The following is a 26672-nucleotide window of genomic DNA, read 5'->3' as shown; positions in this document are numbered from 1 at the left end:
CCTCCCCATCTGCCCCCACCTAGAGGAGAATTAGTCACTGCTGCACACTGTTCAGACAGCTTTCTGTGAACCTATTTTCCAGTGGCCAGCATGCAACTGTGCCCCAATTTCTTTTCGATAACAGACAATAAAGTTGAGAACCATTTATTTTCTGGTTGACCAGTTTGATCAGCATGTTCATTATCAATTATCATAGATTTCCCTTAAATTCTGTCAACCTGCATGGCTCTCATTCTTACTCTACCAGAAATCCTTGTCTCTCTCTCTGTATCCCACTTCATTGCTGAAACATCTTTCAAGAACTGTGAAGGGGTTGAGATTTTACCCAACTTGCAAGGTAGTAAAGTTAGCCTGCCATGAAACAGAGACAAAGATTTCATGGATGCTGGGAGAAGACACAAGACCCCCAATTCAGAGATAAAGGACTTATTTCTCATAACAGTACCAGTAGCCAGAGTATATGAATTTTTGCATACATTACATGAATCCCAATTCTTCCAGGGAGACATGAAGAGGGCAAGATGACCACTGCAAACAGTGGGTTTCAAGAGAGGACTCCTAAGCTTAAGGAACTTGAATCTTCTATAATAGGAAGTAAGCATGTCTGCCCTTTGCTTATGTAGGAATCCTTGTTTTATTATGTTGAGCAGCAAGCAAGCCTACTCTTTTCTTCAGAGTGAAACAATATGCCTTCCAAGTCTGATCATTATGCAAACATCTTTGAAAACAAAGTCCCGAACAAAAGCAGTTAGTCCTTCACTCATGAGACATGCAGATATACAAGAGATACACTGCAAACTGTTCCCTAACAATAACAGTAATGTGAAATTATCACTAAACATAATTCATAATTTTGATAAAAATTGTCATAGACTCATTTAGGAAATTAAGAATATCTTTCCTAATAAATACTTCCCATGTAAGTTTCGTGCTGTTATCTATGCAATTAAAATGAATGAATGTCTCTTTAATATATTTTATTGAAGTTCAAATACTTGTTTATATTCCCCAAATTAGCTAGTAACATTATGGTTCTGTGTTCTGAGAAGCAGTGCTAAAATGTTTGTTGAACAAGAAAGGATAGAAACAAATCATGGGGGGTTGCCTGGGAGCTGGACAGTGTCAAGAAAACCTGGCGAGTTCCTGCTTGATGTATCTTGGTGACATCGAAAGAAGGAGGCAGTTACTGATACTCAGAGGGCCTTAAATCCTCATCTGAAATAGATTAATACATGTTTACCATGTAATAGCATGCTTTAGATAAGAGATCTAACAAGTATTGTATTTGGTAACATCTGCTTTTATTTAATTGTAGTAGTGACTTAATAGGGTCCATATGGAGTGAGGAGAGTTGTTTCACAAAATTACATATTGAAACCCTGTTTTGGAGGGATGGAACAGTACTTTTCCCTTCAAAGGTGGCACTTTATAGTAATTTACTTCTTACTAGCTAAAAACTACCATTTTTTACACAATTTGGATCGTAAATTCTGATTTAAGGTAGTGATTTCATTAACAACACATTTTGTGAATTTGTAATTATTTTTACAATTGTGCTCAGCATATAAGCATATAATTAAGCAAATATTTTTTAAATATAATGAGAAGGAATAATGATGTCTTGATAACAAAGCTCACAATGTAGTTACATTTATTAAACACAAAAAGATTTGAGATTTTTTAAATTATGATTTGAGATTTTTAAAGCTATGTTCAGAGTAAGAAAAATACAATAGATGGAAACAGTCATACTCTTCAGGGGTGATTTTCATTTAAGTCATCTATCAACAGAGATGAAGTATTCAAATTTTGTTTCACTTCTGTCTTCTTCAACCTGAAGAACTATTTCAATCTAGAAGAAGTGAGAGAGAGAGGAAATCCATGATGTTTGAACAATTAACAAAAAGTAATCTTTTTACATAGGCTCATGTGTTCTATATCCTCAAATCTTTGGGTCTATAGTTTCCAAATGTAACAAATAAATGATTTAATGGAAAAAGTAATGAAGTAAGAGTTAAGAGAGCAGCTGGTCTAACCTTGAACAATTTCACTCGAATTATCTGCAATTAATTTTGGGGGCTATAAAGTGAGGTGATTAGAAATACACTTTTCTTTTTAAGCCTTCTTTTGGATTAAGAAATGTGTAGGCAAATTAGATTGATGAATACGTCTACCTTCTTACTAACCAATTGTGCTTCCTGTCTATAAATATATTGAAATTATTAGGAAATATGATAATAATGATCCAGATTCATGACATTGACCAAAGACATTACCCAAGACATCTTTTTTTTTTTTTTAAGATTTTATTTATTTGTCAGAGACAGAGAGTACAAGCAGGGGGAGCAGCAGGTGGAGGGAGAAGCAGGCTCCCCACTGAACAGGGAGCCTGATGTGGGACTCGATTCCAGGACTCCAGGATCATTACCTGAGCTGAAAGCAGACGCTTAACCAACTGAGCCACCCAGGCGTCCCTACCCAAGACATCTTATTCACCACCCAAGACACCTTAGCATTTTGACTGGAGAATCACTGGAAAAGAGCACCCTACCTTATAAGGTGAGTCCTCCTGAGACATGGGCCACATGACATGGTGACAACCAGGGGTCCAACTGACCAACTGAATCTCACAAGTTCCTATGTAAGGAAAGGGGAAACTGACATTAATTGACAGTTTTTAGTTTTTACCAGGGTCATATACTAATACAAATTCCCTATGAGCTAGCTTATTTTGGTCCAATTCAGCAGAGATCTTAACATATAACAGCAAGTAAATGGAGGAGCCAGGTGTCTTCCCTATTTACCTGACATCAAACCTTGTTTTCTATGCACTAAGTCACACTACTACTAAATAAACAATTAAATGAAATAACATGGCTCTTCTGGATGTCTCTTATCTCTTTGAATAGGTTTCACAGCTAGCTCCTTGAGGATAAAGATCAAGGCTTATTCATTACAGTACCTAGAGCCTAGCACAAAATCTGCACACACTAAGTGCTTATTAAATAACTCTTGCATGGAACTAAGACCATATCAAAAATTTATGGGATGTAAGAGTATTTTTCTCTTCAGTGTAAAAGATTTTTATTTAGATGAACACTTGCACCTCTCACTAATTTTCTACTTGATATAAAAATCCAGAATGTTGAGATGTTTCAACGTGTAATAAGTATGGGAAAATGGTTTGAGAAAATAGAAAAACTAGATGAATTCCTGAGTACCAGCATAAATATTTTCATGGATTATTTAGGAATTAATAGCTTAATTTATTCTCATTTGTCTGTTTAATTAAAAATAAAAATGATGGGCGCCTGGGTGGCTCAGTTGGTTAAGCAACTGCCTTCGGCTCAGGTCAAGATCCTGGAGTCCTGGGATCGAGTCCCACATCAGGCTCCCTGCTCAGCAGGGAGTCTGCTTCTCCCTCTGACCCTCCTCCCTCTCATGCTCTCTGTCTCTCATTCTCTCTCTCGCAAATAAATAAAAAAAAAATCTTAAAAAATAAAAAAAATAAAATTAAAAAAAATAAATGACTCAGGGTGCCTAGCTGGCTCAGTTGGTACAGCATGCAACTCTTGATCTTGGGGTTGTGAGTCTGAGCCCCACATTGGGTTCAGAGATTACTTAAGAAAATAAAAATATTTTTTAAAAAGTATAAAAAATTAAAAATATAAAAATAAGTCTATTATCAATACATGCTATATTAAAAGCATTAAAAAGAGAAAGGGTATCATAATGGTGTAGATGAAAGACTTGAAAACTTGAAAAAAATCAATGAGAATGGACTGGAAAGCAACAAATGGTTGACTAAAGAAAAATTATTATATATGAAAGATAAAGGAGATCCATCATGCACATATTTCTGAATAGGGAATAAAACAAATGAAACAAAAATACTCAATGATATGGCAGAAGGAAATTTGCTGAAATAATGATACCTCTGAATTTTACCAGATTAAGCAGGTGCAACACATTCTGGAGAAATTGACACCCCCCCCCAAAAAAAGTGAACAGGCTTCCAAAATCAAAACACAATAAAATTACAGATTTTTGAGGTATAATAGATATATAAAGAACTATACATATTTAATGTGTACAATTTGATGAATTTGGACATATGGAAACACCTCTGATACCCATGATCACTATCAAGGTAACGGACATATCTAATTTAATCTCCCAGACTTTTCCTTGTATCTTTTTGCACATAACTCACTCCTAAGTATTTTCACATAAATCATTCTTGTCTTTTCCATTAGAATGAGATTATGATAAGGATATTCTCTAATCTTTTCACTAGTTGTATTCTAAAACATAGTTAAGTTGGGATTGCTGTCCATGAACTCATTACCATGCAAGTCACACACCTCTACTGCATTTTGTTTTAACTCATCTCTTCTATATTGAATCTGCCTCCTGATTAAATAAATCTATTGGTTGGAATGCTAATTTTGCTACATGAAATAAATATGGGCTTTTTGTTGGAAAACATAGGGTTGAAGCATGACTACCCCTCTACTTGCTATGTGATTTTAGGCAAATTACATATCTTCTCTCATACCATTAAAAGCTGCAGATCTGTGGCAAGCAAGATTTGTGTCCTTGGTGGTCATCTGAATTAAAAATGGTTTTGCCATCACCTTCTTAATTTCTACTCTTAGAATTCTATAGAGTTAGCCAATTAATCATACGACTCTAATGTGGCACACTATATGCATGCTCATGGTAGTTCCTGAAAATGAAAGGCGCACCCAATTATATCTTCACAGGAACTGCAGCTGATTTAAGTCACTGGATCTCCAGTTCTGTCAAGACTTCCACTCCTATTGCTATTACCTAGGCTCTTGGCAACTTCTTTGATCTTTTCTCCATCATTTCCCTTTTGTTCTTTTTGCTTTCTTTTTGTTTCTCACATAATTCTCGGTTTTTGCACAATTGCTTGTTTTTATGAGTATTGCTTTACACCTGGTATGAGGTATACCAATTTCTTTTTTATTTCTTTTTTAAATTTTATTTATTATGTTATGTTAGTCACCATATAATACATCATTAGTTTTTGATGTAGTGATCCACACTTCATTGTTTCCGTATAACACCCAGTGCTCCATGATGTACCTGCCCTCCTTAATACCGATCAGCAGGCTAACCCATCCCCCCAACCCCCTCCCCTCTAACACCCTCAGTTTGTTTCCCAAAGTCCATAGTCTCTCATGGCTCATCTCTCCCTCCGATTTCCCCCCCTTCATTTTTCCCTTCTTTCTCCTAAAGTCCTCCATGCTATTCCTTATGTTCCACAAATAAGTGAAACCATATGATAATTGACTTTCTCTGCTTGACTTATTTCACTTAGCATAATCTCCTCTGGTCCCATCCATGTTGATGTAAAAGTTGGGTATTCATCCTTTCTGATGACTGAGTAATATTCCATTGTACATATGGACCACATCTTCTTTATCCATTCATCTGTTGAAGGGCATCTCGGCTCTTTCCACAGTTTGGCTATTGTGGACATTGCTGCTATGAACATTGGGGTGCATATGGCCCTTCTTTTCACTACATCTGTGTCTTTGGGGTAAATACCCAGGAGTGCAATTGCTGGGTCATAGGGTAGCTCTATTTTTAATTTTTGAGGAACCTCCACACAAAAGTGGCTGTACCAACTTGCATTCCCACCAACAGTGTAAGAGGGTTTCTTTCTCCACAACCTCTCCAACATTTGTTGTTTCTTTCCCTGTCCATTTTTGTCATTCTAACTGGTGTAAGGTGGTATCTCAATGTGGTTTTGATTTGAATTTCCCTGATGGCTAATGATAATGAACATGTGTCTGTTAGCCATTTGTATGTCTTCTTTGGAGAAGTGTCTGTTCATGTCTTCTGCCCATTTTTTGACTTGATTATTTGTTTTTTGGGTATTGAGTTTGAGAATTAATTTATAGATCTTGGAAATCAGTGCTTTGTCTGTAGTGTCATTTGCAAATATCTTTTCCCATTCTGTGGGTTGCCTTTTTGTTTTATTGACTGTTTCCTTTGCTGTGCAGAAGCTTTTTATCTTGATGAAGTCCCAAAAGTTCATTTTTTATTTTGTTTCACTATCCTTTGGAGATGTATCTTGAAAGAAGTTGCTGTAGCCGATGTCAAAGAGGTTACTGCCTATGTTCTCCTCTAGGATTTTGATGGATTCCTGTCTCACATTGAGGTCTTTCATCCATTTTGAGTTTATCTTTGTGTATGGTGTTAGAGAATAGTCAAGTTTCATTCTTCTGCATGTGGCTGCCCAATTTTCCCAGCACCATTTACTGAAGAGACTGTCTTTTTTCCATTGCATGATTTTTCCTGCTTTGTCGAAGATTATTTGACCATAGAGTTGAGGGTCCATATCTGGGTTCTCTATTCTGTTCCATTGGTCTGTATGTCTGTTTTTGTGTCAGTACCATGCTGTCTTGGTGATCACTGCTTTATAATATAGCTTGAAATCAGGCAACGTGATGCCCCAGCTTTGTTTTTCTTTTTCAACATTTCCTTGGCAATTCAGGATCTTTTCTGATTCCATATAAATTTTAGGATTGTTTGTTCGAGCACTTTGAAAAATGTCATTGGAATTTTGATCGGGATGGCATTGAAGGTATAGATTGCTTGGGTAGCACAGACATTTTAACAATGTTTATTCTTCCAATCCATGAGCATGGAATGCTTTTCCATCTTTTTGTGTCTTCTTCAATTTCTTTCATGAGTGTTCTATAGTTCCTATAGTATAGATCCTTTACCTCTTTGGTTAGGTTTATTCCAAGGTATCTTACGGTTTTTGGTGCTATTGTAAATGGAATCATTTCTCTAATTTCTCTTTCTACAGTTGCATTGTTAATATATAAGAAGGCAACTGATTTCTGTGCATTGATTTTGTATCCTGCCACATTACTGAATTGCTGAATGAGTTCTAGTAATTTGGGGGTGGAGTCTTTTGCGTTTTCCACATAAAGTATCATGTCATCTGCAAAGAGAGAGAGTTTGACTTCTTTGTCAATTTGAATACCTTTTATTTCTTATTGTTGTCTGATTGCTGTTGCTAGGACTTCTAGTACTATGTTGAACAATAGTGGTGAGAGCGGCCATCCTTGTTGTGTTTCTGATCTTAAGGGAAAGGCACTCAGCTATTCCCCATTGAGGATGATATTCGCTTTGGGTTTTTAGTAGATGGATTTTATGAACTTGAGGAATGTTCCCTCTATCCCTATACTCTGAAGAGTTTTAATCAGGAAGGGATGTTCTATTTTGTCAAATGCTTTTTCTGCATCAACCGAGAGGACCATATGGTTCTTCTCTCTCCTCTTATTAATGTGTTCTATCACATTGATTAATTTTCAAATGTTGATCCACCCTTACACCCAGGGATAAATCATACTGGGTCATGGTGGATGATCCTTTTAATGTATTGTTGGATCCTATTAGCTGGGATTTTGTTGAGGATTTTGGAATCCATATTCATCAGGGATATCAGTCTGAAATTCTCCTTTTTGATGGGGTCTTGGCCTGGTTTGGGGATTAAGGTAATGCTGGCCTCATAGAATGAGTCTGGAAGCTTTCCTTCTGTTTCTATTTTTTGAAACAGCTTCAAGAGAATAGGTATTATATCTTCTTTGAATGTTTGGTAGAATTCCCCAGGGAATCCATCAGGCCCTGGACTCTTATTTTTTGGGAGGTTTTTGATCACTGCTTCAATTTCATTACTGGTTTTTGGCCTATTTAGGTTGTCAGTTTCTTCCTGTTTCAGACTTGGGAGTTTATAGGTTTCCAGGAGGGCCTCCATTTCATCCAGGTTGCTCAGTTTATTGGCATATAGTTGTTGATAATAATTTCTAATAATTGTTTCTATTTCCTTGGTGTTAGTCATGATCTCTCCCCTTTCATTCATAATTTTATTAATTTGGGTCCTTTCTCTTTTCTTTTGAATAAGTCTAGCCAGTGGTTTATCGATCTTATCAATTCTTTTAAAGAACCAGCTTCTAGTTGTGTTGATCTGATCTACTGTGTTTCTGGTTTCTAACTCATTGATCTCTGCTCTAATCTTAATTATTTTTCTTCTAATGTGTGGCTTAGGCATCATTTGATGCTTTTTCTCTAGTTCTTTAAGGTGTAGAGTTAGTTGGTGAATTCTGGATTTTTCTATTTTTTTGAGTGAGGCTTGGATGGCTATGTATTTTCCCCTTAGGACTGCTTTTGCAGTATCCCATAGGTTTTGGACTGATGTGTTTTCATTCTCATTGGTTTCCATGAACTGTTTAAGCTCTTCTTTTTTTTTTTTTTTTTTTTGATTTCCTGGTTGACCCAAACATTCTTGAGCAGAGTGGTCTTTAGCTTCCAAGTGTTTGAATTTCTTCCAAATTTTTCTTGTGATTGAGTTCCAGTTTTAGAGGATTATGGTCTGAGAATATGCAGGGAATAATCTCAGTCTTTTGGTATTGGTTGAGACCTGATTTGTGACTCAGTATGTGGTCTATTCTGGAGAAAGTTCCATGTGCGCTCGAGAAGAATGCATATTCTGTTGTTTTAGGGTGGAATGTTCTGTATATATCTATGAGGTCCATCTGGTCTAGTGTATCATTCAAAGCTCTTGTTTCTTTGTTGATTTTCTGCTTAGATGATATGTCTATTGCTGAGAGTGGAGTATTGAGGTCTCCTACAATTAATGTATTTTTATCAATATGACTCTTTATTTTGGTTAACAGTTGGCTTATGTAGATGGCTGCTCCCATGTTGGGGACATAGATATTTACAATTGTTAGATCTTCTTGTTGGATAGACCCTTTAAGAATGATATAGTGTCCTTCTGTGTCTGTAACTACAGTCTTTAGTTTAAAATCTAATTTGTCTGATATAAGAATTGCTACCCCAGCTTTCTTTTGAGGTCTGTTGCCATGGAAGATGGATCTCCATCCCTTCACTTTCAGTCTGGATGTATCTTTAGGTTCAAAATGAGTCTCTTGTAGACAGCATATGGATAGGTCCTGTCTTTTTATCCAATCTGCAACCCTGTACCCTTTTATGGGAGCATTTAGGTCATTCACATTGAGAGTGACTATTGAAAGATACAAATTTATTGTCATCATGTTGCCTGTGAAGACGTTTTTATAGATTGTCCCTGTAAATTTCTGTTGTATATCACTCTTGGGGTCTTTCTCCTTTTATAGAACCCCCCTTAATATTTCTTGCAGGGACGGCTTAGTGGTCACATATTCTTTCAGTTTCTGCTGGTCGTGGAAGCTCTGCATCTCTCCATCCATTCTAAATGACAGCCTTGCTGGATAAAGTATTCTTGGCTGCATGTTCTTCTCGTTTAGTACCCTGAATATGTCTTGCCAGGCCTTTCTGGCTTGCCAGGTCTCTGTGGATAGGTCTGACGTTATTCTGATGTTCCTCCCTCTGTACATAAGGAACCTCTTCCTCCTAACTGCCCTTAAGATGGTTTCCTTGGTTCTAAGATTTGCCAGTTTTACACCGGGGCATTGGCCTGTTTTCCTTGATTTGGGAGGGGTCCTCTCTGCCTCTAGGACACGAGTGTTTGTTTCATTCCCCAGATTAGGGAAGTTCTCAGCTATGATTTGCTCAAATATATCTCTTAGTTCTCTCTCTCCACCCCCTCAGGGATCTCAATAATTCTGACATTGGAATGTTTCATGGTGTCACTTATTTCTCTGATTCTATTTTCATGGATTCTGAGTTGTTTTCCCTGGCCTCCTCTTTTCCTTTCTTGTCTATTAATTGGTTTTCTAAATCACTAATTTGTCCTTCTGCCTCACTTACCCTAGCTGTTATATTATCTAGATTAGATTGGATCTCACTGATAGCATTTTTAAGTTCTGCCAATTCAGCTTTCATTTCTGCCCTTAGAGACTCTATGTTGCCATTAATCGATTTCTCCATTCTAGCTATCATCTTCACAATTGCTACCCTGAATTCCATCTCCGACATCTTGGTTATATCTGCATCCATTTGTAAATCTGTGGCATAAGTCATAGTCTCTGAGTCTTTTCTATTTTGGGGGTAACTCTTCCTAGTTATTCTGTTGAGGGGTGGTTGAGGGAATGTATAGAGTCCAAATTATTGACCACAACCCAAGCAAGATGCACCTGTTTCCTACGGACCTTAGGGTTGCTGGCCTCTTGTTCTCCCAGCCTGTCTTCTGGGGGAGGGGCCTGCCACGCTGGTACTCAGGCAACCCTGTTTGGGCAGAGTTGCCCTGCTCCCTGTGGTGCGGGATGAGCTCAGTGGAAACCAGTTTTGGGGGGCTTTTTTTCCTTGGTGGCTTTCCCTGGTGGCTTTCCACCTCTCTTCAGAGAGTCAGAGCACAAGAGACCATTTCCAACCCTCAGAGCAGAGAGATCACAGTCTGTTTTTCAGTGAGCTCTCCAGGCCACACTACCTCCATTTCTGTCTGTGCTGCTATAAACTGCAGCGTTCTGGGTTGTGTCCCTCAGCAGTGCTCCCAGTTCTCACCTCCAGGTTGGGGCACGTCTCTGCCCTTTGTGCTTCTAAAACCACCAGCCGTCCCCAGTTCACACGTGCAACCCCACTGTTCCGGGTTTCCATCCCGGGGGCTGCCCTAAAGTCCTTTCCCCACCGCTACCAGTCTCCGAGTCTGTGCCCCTCCCCAGCACAGGAAGCTATCACTCACCAGCGGTGTAGGATTCCCATGGCCAGGCTCCCTCCCACTGCCATTTATCCTCCAATATATGCCAGCAGAATCACAGCTCCCTGTTTGTACCTCAAAATGAACCACCTGCGATATTCTGTTTGTAGAGATCCAGACCTATCTTCTTACATCTCAGGCTGATTTTGTGGGTGTTCAGAGTGCTCTGGTAGATATCCACCTCAATTCTGGGTACTGGTTGGAATAGGGTCCCCTACTCCTCCGCCATCTTTTCCCTCCAAGGTATACCGATTTCTAAGCATGAAGCATAATCCTTTTTCTTACATTGTACTTGGCTACTTTCAGCTGCTAGATGTTCACAGGTCACTTTTACAGAACCAGGAACATTTGTTAGTTTCTTCTTCCTTCCCTTTTAGTTTCTCTCTCTTCCTTTAGCATCTCCTCCCTCCCTTCCAATCTTCCTTCCTCCCGTGCCTGTTCTCCTGTAATTTTGATGGTATTTCTTTTTTTTTTTATAAGATTTTATTTATTTATTCATGAGAGACAGAGAGAAACAGAGGGAGAAGCAGGCTCCCAAGGAGTGGGAAGCCCGATGTGGGACTCGATCCCAGGACCCTGGGATCATGACCTGAGCTGAAGGCAGATGCTTAACCATCTGAGCCACCCAGGCGCCCGATGGTATTTCTTTATTTAGCTTTAAGGAGTCTAACGTTTGACTTCCAGATAAGTGAAGTGAAGTTCTCTCATGTATGTAACATATATACACATTATATATAATGTATATATATAATTCAAGAATAGCTTTATGTTATTTTACCTCTTTATACCCAAAGAAGACTTGCCATATAAAATATAAGATACCCAGTCAAATCTGATTTTCAGATAAGCAACAGTTAATTCTTTAGTGTATATCCTAATAATTGCATGGGAAATAATTATACTAAAAATAATTCATTTATCTGAAATTCAAATTTAACCATGAGTCTTGTATTTTTATATATTGAATATGGCAATCTTAACTAAAGTATTTTTATAGGTCTAATAGGCATGCTTTCTTAATCAAGCAGTGTTGAAAATCATTTTATAATTTTTTGAATGATTTATTTATTTGAGAGAGAGAGAGAGAGAGTGCATGCACTAGCAGGGGGAGGGGCAGAGGGAGAGAGAGAGAAGGAAAGAAGCAGACTCCCTGCTGAGTGAGGAGCCCAACAATGAAGCAGGGCTCCTTCTCACAATGCTGAAATCATGCTGAGATCATGACCTGAGCTGAAATCAAGATTTACAGGCTTAACTGAGCCACCCAGGCATCCCAAAAATCATTTTATAATTTTTAACATTAGCACAACTCCACCAAGGAGATGTGGACAACATTCACATCAAGAAGATTAGAAATTGCCAAATTAAATTGATAAAGTTTTTTATTGATGTATATTATACTTGTCATCATAAAACTACCTATTTTCACTTTTATGATAATTTAGTATTATATTTTATTTATTATAACTTACCTTTAATTCATTTTTTTGGAATTAAAATCACAAATATTTGTTTAAAATAGGTAGTCTCTTTATACTAAATCAATAACCTACTTATTCTAAACTACTTGGAAATTTTATTAATTTCCTTAAGCAACTGATCGTACAGAAGAAAAATTAAATACAAGAAGTTTGCAATTCAGCAGATGCTGAATCTTAAGTGATTGAATGGGAATAGGTATAAAACATGATTTTTTTTCTTCTTCCATAAAAGTAGTAGTCTTTAGGGTAGAACAATTTCACATACGTGTCAACATGAAAAGCTATTTTTACATAGAAGTTTTCTTTTTAAGTTATATAATTCATGAAGCAAAGTGATTATCATGTGTTGCTGTACCTACTTAGAAAAAAAAAACAAAACAAAACATTGACAGGCTTAAAAGCTTTCCTCCCCTTACACATACACACTATGATGACCCCTAGTGGTAAAGTCAGGCAAATGCGCCACACTTGCACCAACACAGCCAGATACACATGCATAGAATAGCTTTTAATCAAGAAGATTCGTGTGGGTATAAAAACACCTTACTATTATATCAGTCCATGTGTTCCTTTGAATTTAATTCAGAGTAAGCTAGAAAATATTTTCATTTACTTAGTACAATCAGAGTATGAAACTTAACTAAAGTAATGGAAAAAAATTTCAGGTTAAATTGTGTTTATACCTAGTCCAATATTTTAAATTCTGACTTCTTGCAATGCAGGTACTGAATATGGATTTTGAGTTAACACTGATTTATATGTTCACAGTGTTTGAGAAATTTAGGATACTTCAGAAATCCTCTGATTTCAAAGTCTTCATTTCTCTAAAAGAGTATATAGAGCAAAGAATGGCTGGGAACCTTAAATTCAGTCAGCTATTTACTGACAGAGCTAGAAGTAAGAAGTAGTCTCCAGACTACTATCTCAGTCCAATTCTCATAACCAGCAGTGCCTTCTTATGAAAAGGTCACAATATTTACTATAATAGGGAAAAAAAATAGCAGAAATGTGTGGTTTTGTATAGGGACCTAATATTCATTAAAGTAAGCCTATGATATCTTTCCTGAAGGAAGGTATTAATCTTATTCTTTACACAATATATTCATACCCCAAGAGGCAAGAAATAAAGTCCTGCTTTATGATTAATGTTAAGGTACAGCTAAGTACATATATCAATGACAAATAAAACTTGGAAAATTTTAAAAATTGAATTTAATAATCTTAAGCCATTATGTTATAATAACAAAGGATCAAAAATATAACCATATAAAACTCTGAAAATATAGATTTCATTTGCAAAGAGAACATTTTACATTCAATTTTAGAATGGAATTTTAGTAAGAGCTCATAAATATTTAAATAATTATGATGTAATAAAGGTGTTTTTTAAATTCAAAATCTTGGGGACATTGTAGAGAGGATTCAAATCCCAGATAGGAAAATGAACTAGCTAATCTTTACAGAGTCCCCAGAAAACTTGAGCTTAACATTTTATGGTAACTGTATTTATGTATTATTTTGTTTAAAACAATTGTAGGCTCATGAGGAGATTTCAGATATATTTTTCTGCTCCTGGTCAGAATCCCAAATCAAGAGTTTTCATGTTTTAATGTTCATTTTTATTTTTATTTACTTTTTAAGATTTATTTATTTATTGTAGAGAGAGAGTGTGTACCTGCATGCCTGCAAGTGGGTGAGTGGAGGAACAGGAGAGGGAGAGAAGCAGACTCCCCACTGAGCTGGAGCCCAATGTGGGACTCCATCTCATGACCCTGAGATCATGACCTGAGCTGAAACCAAGAGTCCATGGCTTAACAAACTGAGCCACCCAGGCTCCCCTAATTTCATTTTTTCCAGATTTTATTTATTTATTTGTCAGAGAGAGAGAGAGAGAGAGAGAGAGAGAGCTCAGAAGCAGGGGGAGGGGCAGGCAGAGGGAGAAGCAGGCTCCCGGCTGAGCAAGGAGCCTGATGCGAGATTTGATCCCAGGACCCTGGGATCATGACCTGAGCTGAAGACAGACACTTAACCAACTGAGGTACCCAGGCATCCCTCCCCTAATTTCATTTTTAAATGAAGGTATTTAAATGGCTCTGCTGATAGGATATTATATATGTATTTTAAAATTCCAAAATTATTTTAGCTATGAAAATCTATATAATTTTGATATGGACAAATTATGGACAAGTTGATCAAAATCCTAAAGGCCATATGCACTTGGAAGCTCCACTGAATATTTTGCTTTGGAAAGTAGTGAAACTCCCGTCTTTGGAATGACTACTTATTAGGAATAGTTAGAATAAATGTTTTCATTGGGTGAGAGCATAAAATGAGGCATCTACTCCTTTCCATTCAATGAAGTGTTTCTATAATTTTTAGATTAACAACTGAGTCCTCACAGTCCTATGAGGTTTGGTCTTAATCCAACTTAAATGAAAGCTTAAAATTAAGCAAAATTTCATGTAAATTATATCCAGCTAACTTCATTACCTTATTTTCCAAGGTAAAACAAACATCTGAGTAAGATTCTTTAAAGGTAGAAGATAAAAGTTATCTTAAGAATGACTAAGAATTTTTAAAAAGTAAAATTAAAAATGGGTAAATGCAGATGTACCTTTGATAAGGATAAATTAAAATTCCAAAAGAGTCATCATGTTCCAGAATTATTTTGTAGTAACTCTTTTTTTAAGATTTTATTTATTTATTTATTTCACAGAGAGAGAGAGAGAGAGAGAGAGAGACAGAGTGTGCACATGCACAGAAGCAGGGGGAGGGGCAGAGGAAGAAGCAGGGTCCCCTCTGAGCAGGGGAGCCTGATGAGGTACTCGATCCCAGGGTCCTGGGATCATGACCCGAGCTGAAAGCAGACACTTAACCCACTAAGCCACCCAGGTGCCCCTTTTATAGTAACTCTTAAATTGTATCTCTGAGTAGTATATTTGGTTGTCCTATGGAAACTATAAGAGTCTAAGCCAAGGCATAAAATATTTCTATGACTCCTTGGGTTAATATGATGATAATTTTACTTAGAAATATATGATGACAATTGATATAGAAGAAAAAAATTTTTCTCTTTCATTTTTAAGACTTTTATTTGGATGAGTAAGTTTTAATCTTATAGAGAATAGTCACATATTTCACCAAAAAGCTAAGTAATTACTAACGGTATTATCAAATTATGATTTGACATTGACTTATGCTCTTATATTAAAATCACACTGTTTATATTTTGATTATATACTCACAAATTCCATAAGTCTTAGCTCATTTGAAATGATTGTAGCTAATTTTTTCAAAGAAGAAATAAATTCTTATAAGTCTACAGATTTCCAGATACTGATTACTTTATAATTTGCAATGAATGAGTCACTTATTTTTGGCCTTGCCTAGAAACACTATTCCAACAAAAATGGAACCAGATATCTTAATGATATTAATAAACAATGACAACATCTAACATGTATGATAGATTAAATGAATCTCTTGGGGGCAAAGATTTTATAAATGTGTATGAAATAGTAATTCCCTATTAGACTACCAAACCATTAGAATGCTCTACTCTTCAATGAAGAGGGAAAGAGTGAGTCAGATAGCAAAAGTTGTAGTAGACAACCAAGTTCATTATCATATTAAGTTTGTTAATAATAAGCAACATGTGAATGATTCTACCTATTCTAGAATTAAGGGAGTGCGATTAAATCATTTCAAAATCATGAAACATACAGTGGAAGCACTAGATACACTAGAACTAAGATTATTCAACATCTTTTCTCATCTTTCTATTACTGTCTTTCCTCTAATTATAACTATAGTGATATGGGTTAATTCACTTTTATTTTTGTTCTTATATGTAGAAAAGGACATTTCAACTTAGATGTTTAGTTTCTCATTACTGTGGGAAATTAGCTCATAAAAGATTTTCTGAACTCCATAAGTTTAAATTCCAATTCAATGCCTCTAATTTAATATAAAATATTCACTTCTATATCATACATTTTTATTGTTATCTTATGGCTTTTATGGATGCCAATCTAATTTCCATTCTGCTTTCCATTTTCTTTTCTTTGCCCATGAACTAATGAAAAGTACATTTAATATAGTATGTAATAGTTCAAAGGGGGCTAATTATATTTTGATAACAATGTTAAGGACTCCATTCTATAGCTCCTTCTCTTTTGCTAAGAAATGAAAACCTTTATCATTTCTATTAATACCAATGAAACACACAGCACTTGTTACTCTCTAATATAACCTATTAGGAATATTCTCATCGTGTCTTCACTCTGAACATTTCTAACTTGTTTTAACTTCCTTTGTTAACTACAGTCCCAATGAATCTTTGCTGCCTGCTTTCTCTATGTATAGCATGACATAGTCACATGCTGTAATAATTCCTTATGTTTTTTAGCATTTCAAAATTTATAGAAAGCTTCTACACATAATATCTCATTTAATCTTCACAACTGCCCAAAGAGTATGACATCCCATTTTATAGATGAAGAAAATGAAATTTAGAAATATAATTTTCCTAAAGCTATGCAGTGTCTAAAGGTTCCTCAATTCCTTTTCCCCATTTTTTAAAAAGATTTATTTATTTATTAGAGAGAGAGAGAGTGCAAGCATGGGGTGGGAGATGGGACAGAGAGAGAGAAAAATCTCAAGCAGACTCTGCTGAGTGAGGAGCCCAACATGGGGTTCAATCCCAGCACCCTGAGATCATGACCTGAGCCAGAACCAAGAGTTGGGTGCTTAGCTGACTGAGCCACCCAGGTACCCCTCCTCTTCTCCAGCCACCTACAGAATAATATGTCCTTTCTCATCAGATCTGTCACCCCATTCTAAATCATGACAAGTCTGATAATCCATTAAGCATTATCCAATTTTAGTCTATGGCAATTATTTATATGGTCTGGGTGAAACAGCAATGAAACTATGTCTTAACCTGGGTTGTTTGTTCATGGTGTTTTTCTGCATGCCTAACATAGTTTACAATGAATCTTTTTCTTTTAGAGAAGCAATTCAGCTATAAGTCAGAATATATGTGTCGTTACTTTTGCCAACTAGTCACAGGACTTATTTAACTTCAATCTCTTTATTGAGCCTCAATCTTCTCTTCTGAATGATGAGGAATTTAAAGGAGAGAACTTTAAAAATTTCTTTCCAACTTATACATGCTATGTCTATGCTGAACATGATATTTAAGATTAGTAGAAGGGGAATGCTTCAATGGACTGGCATGAAGAATAGTTGGAGACAAAAAAAAGAACAAATGTATGCACAACATACTGGAGGCTACTGCAGTGGTTAGTAATGAGACGACAGAGTATGAATTTATAAGGGACAGTGATAAACTACAAGTGCAGGTGAAGGAATGAATCAAAGTGGTATTGGACAGAAAGACATGACAGCTACCGGTGACTGGTTCAACCTAGAGTGTAAATTAGTATTAGTCAGAGGGGTTCAAGGTTTAGTGAGCACATGGGTACAGATGAACTAGTGGGTCCAGATTGAAATGTGGGAACTAAGGAATACCCCATCTAAGGAAAAGGTGATAAAGTGGGTTGGGGACATACTGAGTTTTAGGTGAAAGTGATAATATGAATTCTAGACCATAGGATTGGGCTTAAGGCTAGACATGTAGGGAAAATCACTAGGGCAGAAATAACAGATAAAACTTAGTATCGAAGAATCTTTCTGAGGAAGATGGTAAAGCGAGAGAAGAACAGAGTTAGACTCTGAGCTTCCAATCCTGTGTGTGTTACAGCACACCAAGGTCACTGGGAAGAACATAGTAGTTGTAGTGCTGGAGGAATGCCCTTACAGGGTGATGGACACAACTACGGCCACAGACAAGACTCCCCCATCACCCTAGCCTAATGGTATGAAAGGCTGTATACCCGGTTTTCTTTTTCCTTCTCTCATCTGGTGAGTCCCTCATACTTCCCAGCCATCTTAGACCTCCAAACTTCAGGTACTGCCTGATGAAGAAATGGGGAGGCACTGGAGGCCCTTTCCACTCACTCACCTATACCTAAATCTTATCTCTAAGTTTTGCACTGCTAGCTATTTATTTATGTTGATGGTAAATTCAAGTGAAAACAACCATAAAATCCAAGACTTCATTCTTATCTGTCTTAGATCCTAACCAAACCGAGGTGGCCCTCTTTAACTCTTCACATTCATCTTTTTTACATTCTCAATCACTTGGTATTTTATGGTGGTTAATGAATGGTCAGTGGGGGAAAGAATGAACAAATAAATGAGCAGAAAACCAAATATTTGAGATACTCATAAAGGAGAGCATAAGTCAATGAAGGAAATGGAAAAAAAAATCACTATCTTCAGGGGCAGTGATAATAGCTAGCAACTTTTCAACTCTACCCTGTGTATGAATCACAGGGGGATCTTGGTGCAGCAGAGAATCAGCCTTTCCAACAAGCTCTAAGACCCTGCAGTTCCACCAGGGACACACCTTAAATTATAAGGCTGTAGCTGGCTGTTCTACATATGCATGCCCCTGCTAATAACAGATGCATGAGAGAATGCCTATAGCTCAGCACTAATTCAATATTCTCTGAATTAAAACAAAACAAAGAGCTGCCGGTTCAATGGATGCAAATAGAGAAGAAAGCACATAAATTGAAATGATAGAGGAATGAACAAGTTTATGTAACTTTCCAAGCTGTAGAACTCATATCTAAGGCTCTAGTTCATTAAAAAATTGGGTTCCATGATTATATTATTCACCTCTAACGTTATTTTGGGTAGTTGTAGTCATTCACACATCTCAGCATGCCACTCAACTGCTCACTTACAAGTATCTGTCATTTGTCTCTTGGGAGTCATATATATCATTTACTTCTTCAGACCCTTTCTCTCCTAAGTAATTTTTATTGAATTGCTATTAACCTTTGTGGGGGGCAACTTTATTTTCCTTTGGCTTTCTTATTCATTTTCTTTAATCTTTTTTGGATTCTCTGTTCTCCATTCACATGTAATTCTGAGATTGTTCATTAGTTTTGTGAAATTGTGAGAAGAAAGGAAGTATGTGACAGAAAGCACACACAGCAAGGGCCAAGAGGTGTGAGGACAGATTTAATTAACACTCTAAAGGGAAGAATGATATTCTATATTTTAACTTACTGAGGATAGAAAAACAAGTTCTTCTCTAAGAAGACCACCAACTAAGAAGCTAACACTACTAAGATATGAGAGTAGGAACTTCTTCATAATTCTGACTCTTAAAAGATAAGCCTACATTACAGATGAGAGATGGAATAACAAACTTACCTGACAAGGAAAGTGATTACATATCCACAGGTACCCAGATGAGTCCATATGGGGAACTGTTTCGTCAGGCTTATTAGACTAGCACAGATATAAGGTCTACAAAGATAGTAGATATTAAATGCTTAATAGAACATTTGAAGTAAAAAATATAAGAACTTCTAAAAGGTGACTGTTTCCACAGAGTTGGCAAACATACAACAAATGTAGTGAAAATTCATGTATCTTCTCCTAAGAATTCTTTTAGGGTAAAAAGTCTAAAGACTGAAATGGCACACAGGACTTTCCCTGATATGATCTCTGCAACCTCTGACCTTGACCTTTACACACACCTTGGTCTGCAGCCCTGACAAATCATTTGTAGTTCTTCAGATTCATCTTGTAATGTTTACTCCTCCATTGCACACAGGTCTGAAATATCCTTCCGTTTCTTATCTGACCGATAAATTTCTACACTTTCTTCAAGATACCCTTTGAAAATCAGTACTTTGAACTGATGCTTTCTCCAAGGACCTCAAGGAAATCAGTACTTTGAACTGATGCTTTCTCCAAGGACCTCAAGGAAAATCACTACCTTCTTCCACCCTGTTCTGTAGCACCTCACATATGTAATTACTTGAGTCCTTACAGCATTGCCATAATTATTACATATTGGTCTCAATATTTTATTTTATTTTATTTATTTTATTTCTGTTAGAACTTCTAGAACCTTGAACACACATTAATTCATTCATTGCTCATTGAATGCCCACCAAAGAATTTAATAAATGTTTGTAAAAATTTATCATTATTACAAATCATTGATTTGAGATTATCTTTTGAATTTATGGTTCCCTACTCTTATTTCCTTGTTCTTGGCTCCTCAAAAGCATAAGTCTCCAAGGATACCTCACTAATATAGGCCCTTACAGTTTCACAGCTGGACTACAACCTTTTTAAACCATTACATTTTTGCACCCAGTTTCTCCCTATCGCCAATCCTGTGCATAATTCTGAAGATAATCTTTCTTAGTACCTATTCCTATCTAAAATGGTTTAGCAATCCTTGTTTGACTATTTGATGAAATGTTAACTCAATATTTCATTGCAAGCTCCTCCCCGTATCTTATCCTCCACATCTCTTTATTCTGAGCTCAGGTATTTTCTTCAACAACCAGGTTGCTTGCAGTGAGAAATCCCTCTTTGCTGATAGCAGCACTCAACTTGCATTCCACTTCCTCGACATGGTCTGCTAATATTCTGGCTCATTTAGCAAGGACTTCACCATTTAGAACGGTTTTCTCATGTACAACTTGCATAAATTTTTTAATTCTCCCTCCTTTCGATAGTATCTCAAGGATTAGGAAACGGGTATAATTTTTTTTTGTTTCTCTCCCCTCTCTAATTTTGCACTTTGCTAAATATAAGGTATACATTAAAATGATTGTTGATTTATTGACAAATACTCTCCACCACATTTTGTTATTTCATTTTGGCACACAACACTGTATAACTTCTATATAATGGTCTTCCTTTCATGTTGCCTTCTAATCGTTGTGTTTTTTTTTTTTTTAATGTACATCATCTCAACCCATGGGTTATAAAACTGTTAAAAGGAGAAAAGGATTTCTATATGGAAAGTCACTGTCATGTAGCAGGAACTGCCCTGAACTGGGAGTCAGAAAACTCAGGTCTGAAATCTGCCACTTGAATGGTTTGCTGGAAAATATCTTTTATAACCGTCATTTCTCCATCTGTGAAACAAAAACAAAATCCTCAAGAATGTTGTGAGAATTAAATGAGATACCATGTGTGAAAACATTCTGCAAATTTTAATATGCTATACAATATAAGGTATTTCTTCTTATGATGTCTTCAAAATTATTTTGTGGATAGGACATGTTGTGCGTAGAGCAGACCGCCAGAAAAGGCTCCTTGAGAGTCTTGGGTCAAAGTAGGTGGGTCATATTTCCTTCAGTTTTTTTAAAGCATTAGCTGCAAAATCCTATTCCTTAGCTTTCTTGTGTTTCTCTTTAGTATGCAAATTATTACAGTTCAGTGCAATTTTGGCAAAGCGTTTTTCAACGTTTTTCATGTGCTTACCAAATATGACCTCTTGCAGGTTTATTTATTGCTCTACCAACTCACCCATGAAATTTGCCTTGTCAATTCCGTCTTCCACCTCACCGAGGTAGCTGTCACACCTGGAGCAGCCTTTATTCTCAACCTCTCCTGCATTTCTTTCCCGCGGGCTCCTCTTCCCCTCTGCTGGCTGCCAAGGAGAAGCACATTTATTGGCGTGGCCCCCAAACAGAGGCCTGCCTGCTTCCCTTCCCCCTTTCTCTTTCAGCCAAAGCATCACCTGCCAAGGGCTGGCGGTTGCTGCCCCCGCTGTCCACTGCCTCACACTGCTGCGGCTCGAGTCCTTTTTGGCAGCCTCTTCTGAAGTTCCCCTGCCCGCTGCTCTCCTGCGCCGCCGGCCAGCCGCCTCCTCCTCCGGCCTGCGGCTCTCCTCGCTCCCGCCAGCCTCTCCCCTCGCTCGGTCCGCGCGCAGCCTCTTCCTCCCGCCCTTGCCGGCTGCTTTACTCGCCTTTCCTCAGGCTGCGCCCCCTCTTTTCCTCCCCAGCCCTTCCCCTCGCTCTAGCAGCGGGGTTTCTTTCCAGCGTCCCCACCCTCCCTGGCCCGGGGCTTTGTTAACGCCCGGGACCCTCTCTTGGGTCCCAGTGTGTACATACGTCCACCGGATAGAACATTTTTGGAAAGTGAGCATTTTCTTCCCGCTTCTGTATTTGACTAGGCACCAACCCCCAAATCCCGTGCCTACTCCCTTAGCCCGAAAAGGCGGGCTGTAGCGATGGTAGAAGAAATTCAGGGAAACAACGGGCCACAGGCTCGGTCGGTGGACCCCAACAAAGTTTTGGACGCTCGGGACTTGCCATCTCAGGCTTCCCAAACTTGACCAGCCTGGCAACCGACGCGAGCGCCCGAAGAGCGCGCAGTGACTTCGGCGCTCCCGGATTCCCAGCGCTCCCCGACCTTCCAGGGACGCTTGATTGAGGACGCCAGCCACTCTCCAGGACCAGGCCTGGGCCGCTCCCCAGCCCCAGCCAGGGTCCGCAGCCTGAGCCCCACCCAGTCCCCGCAGGGGAGGGGCGCACTTGTTTCTAGACGCTCGGGAGGGGGTGGGCGAGATGAAAGGATGGAGCCGCCCAGGTTGCTGGGTTCCAGTCTCGGGGAAGAGGGGGTGGGCGGTGTGTCAAGGACCTCGTCCCAACGCAGGGCCCTTCTGGAGGTCTGGTTACTTCCAGTGCGCGGTACAGTAGCGGTTCCCCTTCACAAGCCGTCTCCTTTAAGAAGAGCGCGCGCGTCCGTGTGTGGAGTTGTGTGTGTGCTCATGTGCAGATATGTGTGTGTGCGCGCGCGCGCGCCGGTGTGTTTGTGTGCGTGTGTGTGTGCGCGCGCGCGCTGAGGGCCCGCGAGTCAGGCAGACCCCCGGGAAGGAGGAGTTATGTAGATTACGGATGAACATTCTGGAGGGGAGCGAGGAGAGGAGGGAAGGAGAAGCAGAGGCGAGAAGCGAGGAGCGGCGGAGGCCCTTCCCGCAGAAGCAGGAGGTGGCAGCGGCGGCGGAGGAGTGGGCGGTGGAGGAGGAGGAGGAGAAGGAGAAGGAGGAGGACGCACGGGCTGGAGGCGGCGGCGGCAGCGGCGGCGGCGGCTGCTGCTGCGGCTGCGACTCGGCGCTTTGAGCCGGAACCGCCGGTGAACTTGGGCGCCACGTTCCCGGTGACGGGCCCTCGAGGATGGTGAATGCAGGCTGCTGCTGACCCTGCCTCCGCCGCTGTTTCTCGGGGGCTGCCGAGTGCTGGGCCCTCAGTCTTCTCCCCTTGCCCGGCTGTGGGTGAACCTGCAGGCTCCTTACCCACACGGAGGACTTTTTCTGAAAGGAAACCAGGGAGGGAGGGAGAGGGAGAAAGGGAGAAAACGTAGGGGAGCTCGTCCATCCATTGAAGCACAGTTCACTATGATCTTACTCACATTCAGCACTGGAAGACGGTTGGATTTCGTGCATCATTCGGGGGTATTTTTCTTGCAAACCCTGCTTTGGATTTTATGTGCTACCGTCTGCGGAACGGAGCAGTATTTCAATGTGGAGGTAAGAGTATGAGAGCTTTCTTCCTTCTCCCTTGCCTGGGCTGCTCTCTGAAACATTTCGTTCACTCCTGGGATCCTGAGCAGCCTGGGTCTCTACACATTGTTTCCTTTGCAGCTGCCGAGACCCTTGTTGAGTTTCCCTGTGTCTTAGGTGATGGATGCGCGCGAGACTGAGAATCCGTTATCCCCAGCAGCACAAAGCACGATGCTGCGCGCTCGGAGATACATTTGTAGCTGGTCCATGCTTGTCACCCAGGGAAGAGGCGAAGTCCTACATATAGCAAACGTGTGGCTTAATAAAAGCAGTTTGAGTTTATGATGAATAAACTGTTCAGGAAATACAGAATTCATTGCTTGGCATCATGTGCTTCCTTGGTATTGTTCCTGAAATCTTTCTCCCCATGTTCTGTGCCTAACAAAGGAGGTTAAAATCAAAGAATCTAGAGGAGAGCGTGGGAATACTTGATATGTTTAATAACATTACTTTGTGATAAAACACTTGACTAGACAGTCTTTTTTTTTTTTTTTTTTTTAGACATAACTTAATACACTGTAACTAGATCTGACTACAGAGGACATGAAATCCATCTCTTTTAAAGTGTCTTCTCTTCCCCTCCCCCGTCAATTGAAAATAAACGTGGCCCAATGTAGTAGTTCTGAGGTGTGTTTTTAATTTGATTTCACACTCTCAGGGCAAAACTGAGAGGTTTTAGTCTGTCATTTGCTTTACTTTGACAGCTTTGGGAACAGACAGACATAAAGCAGAAGGGAACTTGAGGATAAGGACTTGTCAGACCTCTGCCAAAGTACTCTTCCTGTCATCAACTCAGCACTGAAGCCAGTAATGTGCAGTAAATCAATGAAAGTGTGTATACACCTGGGCTCTAACTCCAGTTTATAACATACACAGTGGAATACAAAGACAGTAAGAGGGTTTTAGTAAAATATACTACTTTTGATGAGATCTTCTGTCTTCTGACGTCTCAAAAGAATTACAATTAAATCTCTGAAGAATAATGTGATTTTTAAAATATTGTTGATTCTTTAAAGCTTACTGTCATTTTGTTGGGAGTGTGTGTTTACACAATAACAGGACCTGTTGCACAGCATTTGAACATGTTTCATGTAACAGATTTATATACAAAGTGTGCATAATAAATGCCATGTGTGAGGCCATATTCTGAATATAACTGTGTTTATATAAACTGTTCTTATGACTCCATGTAATAAGTGATGGTTGGTAGAGAAACAAAGTATTTGAAAAAGTAAGAACCATTATCAAGAGTTACAGAAGTTTACAGATGTTAAGTATGATTGTATTACACAGAAACCCCATTTCAAAAACCAAAACTGTTTAACCTTTTGAAAAATACAACTTTGGTTTTCTGGAAAAAAAAAAAAAAGAGAGAGATGCAAAGGGGCTGAAAGTCCAGACTTCTCTTGATTGCAAATTTGAACTTTTAGAGTTATATGCCACCGATGGATTTTTTCTGTCTAACACTGAAATCAGGAGATGATTTAATGTTGAAATGAAGGAGTAATTAGTTCATAGACTGAAGGAATGAAAATGGCAAGCTGTTATTTATGTTGTAAGCCGAAGGGCCTCTTGCTTCAGTTTGGTGGTAGTAGTGATGGTGGTAAGGTGAGCATTGGGAAGGTGGGTAAAAGTAAGTGCTTGGTTTTATTTTGCTCACTATGGAGTAGAAGGGAGAGTCTGGATTGATGGCTACTTGCTTTGGGAAAGTCTTAGATTTGCTTTCAGAGATTGTTGGGATAGCATCAGTGTTTGGATGATTATTAAGTTTTCTTTTTGAGGCTAGACATAAATTTTATTGTATTTCTTTATAGTTTGAATCCCTCAGTTCATTATGCAAGAAAAGTTGATTTTACTAAAAAAGAGATTTCATTTCAAATATACATGATCCCTTCTTCAATATGTATGTGAAAAAGGTTCATGGAAAAAGAGTTATTTTTTAGAGTATTTTAAGTTATGTCATCCATATTTATTACACAATGCAAACGTTTAATTATGAATGATAAGAGGCTTGTGCAATCTGAGACCTTAAAAACCTCATTTGATACAAAGGAGATTTCCTAATGACTTAGATTAGATTATGCTTCATAGTTTGTATTATTTCCAATTAGTTTTTTTAAGCACTTGAGCATATCCTTAGTTGGGTTTATATACTTTCTTATGTGTAATGATAATCTCTATTTTTCTTTTTTCAATTATAAGAGTAGCTGCTTGTTAATTCAACATACTATAAAGAACATCTGACATGAATTTCTGCCTGATTCACCTTTATTAGGTATTTCTTTTTGGTAGGAAGCTCTAATAGGAGGAATAGTCCATCACATATTCTCCAGAAAAGCACTTATATTGTGTTCTTCATTCTTGATTGCAAAACACACACTGGGAATGCTTATTTGATTGATTCTCAAGGACAGTCTTAAAATAAACAGTAATGGTATCAATCATGCATGAAGCTCATATGATCATAAATTTTTTTTCTAGCCAGCACACCAAGTTATTATAGTTGGAACAAAGCTTCTGAGAGATGCTTTTTATGCTGACAGCTAAGATTACAATGCTTTATTCCTCACTGAACTTCACAATTGGTGGGACCCTTGTACTTTTCATCCCTATAATTTAAGGTTCAAAAACATATTTTCCCCCTGGAGGTTTGGGGATTGAATAGAATAGAAATATTCATGTTAACTCTTTCCTGCCTTATTTTTAAGAATATAAGCATATAATTTCAGTTATCAGAACAGGAGATATGCTGAGAAAGCCTGTTACAGAGAAAGAGTACATTTATTTGTTTTTGTTTTTAAGAAGCAGAAAGAAATATCTCAACAGCTAAGAAAGGGTCAGACACTACCAGAAGTAGTACTATGGAAGAGATTCAATTCATTCCTCTCCTTATATGTTTTAGGAAGAACACTTTTTAATGCCAAATTTTCAGTTTAAATTTGTTTAAAGATTTTTGTATACTGTGGGATCCATTTTTGGAGAGTGGGCCTTTCAGTGTGCAGTCATTACCATGATGCAAAGGAAACACACTGCTAATATTAACTGAAAGTCAAAGACTACT

The 26672-nt window shown here is 38.3% G+C and overlaps 1 protein-coding gene and 1 long non-coding RNA gene across 2 annotated transcripts in view; one reads left to right on the top strand and one right to left on the bottom strand.

Moving 5' to 3' along the window:
• Nucleotides 1–1119: 1119 nt before the first annotated feature.
• LOC118014743 lies at nt 1120–21795 on the bottom strand. The gene is made up of 4 exons (XR_004680366.1): nt 21574–21795; nt 19450–19545; nt 2552–2637; nt 1120–1852 (listed from the first exon to the last, which is right to left on the bottom strand). It is a non-coding gene; the product is annotated as an uncharacterized LOC118014743 (long non-coding RNA).
• A 1295-nt stretch (nt 21796–23090) lies between these two features.
• The window catches only part of MMP16 (matrix metallopeptidase 16), a 278540-nt gene continuing 274958 nt past the window's right edge, over nt 23091–26672 (top strand). Inside the window, exon 1 of the mRNA XM_035011485.1 lies at nt 23091–23578. Within this exon, the coding sequence (XP_034867376.1) occupies nt 23447–23578 (132 nt within the window). The 5' untranslated portion in view covers nt 23091–23446. The remainder of the gene's footprint in view (nt 23579–26672) is intronic.

The sequence above is a fragment of the Mirounga leonina genome, unplaced genomic scaffold, assembly GCF_011800145.1.
Source record: "Mirounga leonina isolate KUSES-001 unplaced genomic scaffold, KU_Mleo_1.0 Mir_165, whole genome shotgun sequence".
NCBI lineage: Eukaryota > Metazoa > Chordata > Mammalia > Carnivora > Phocidae > Mirounga > Mirounga leonina.
Note: the sequence above shows the minus strand (reverse complement) of the source record. Positions and strands in the feature narration are given on the sequence as shown.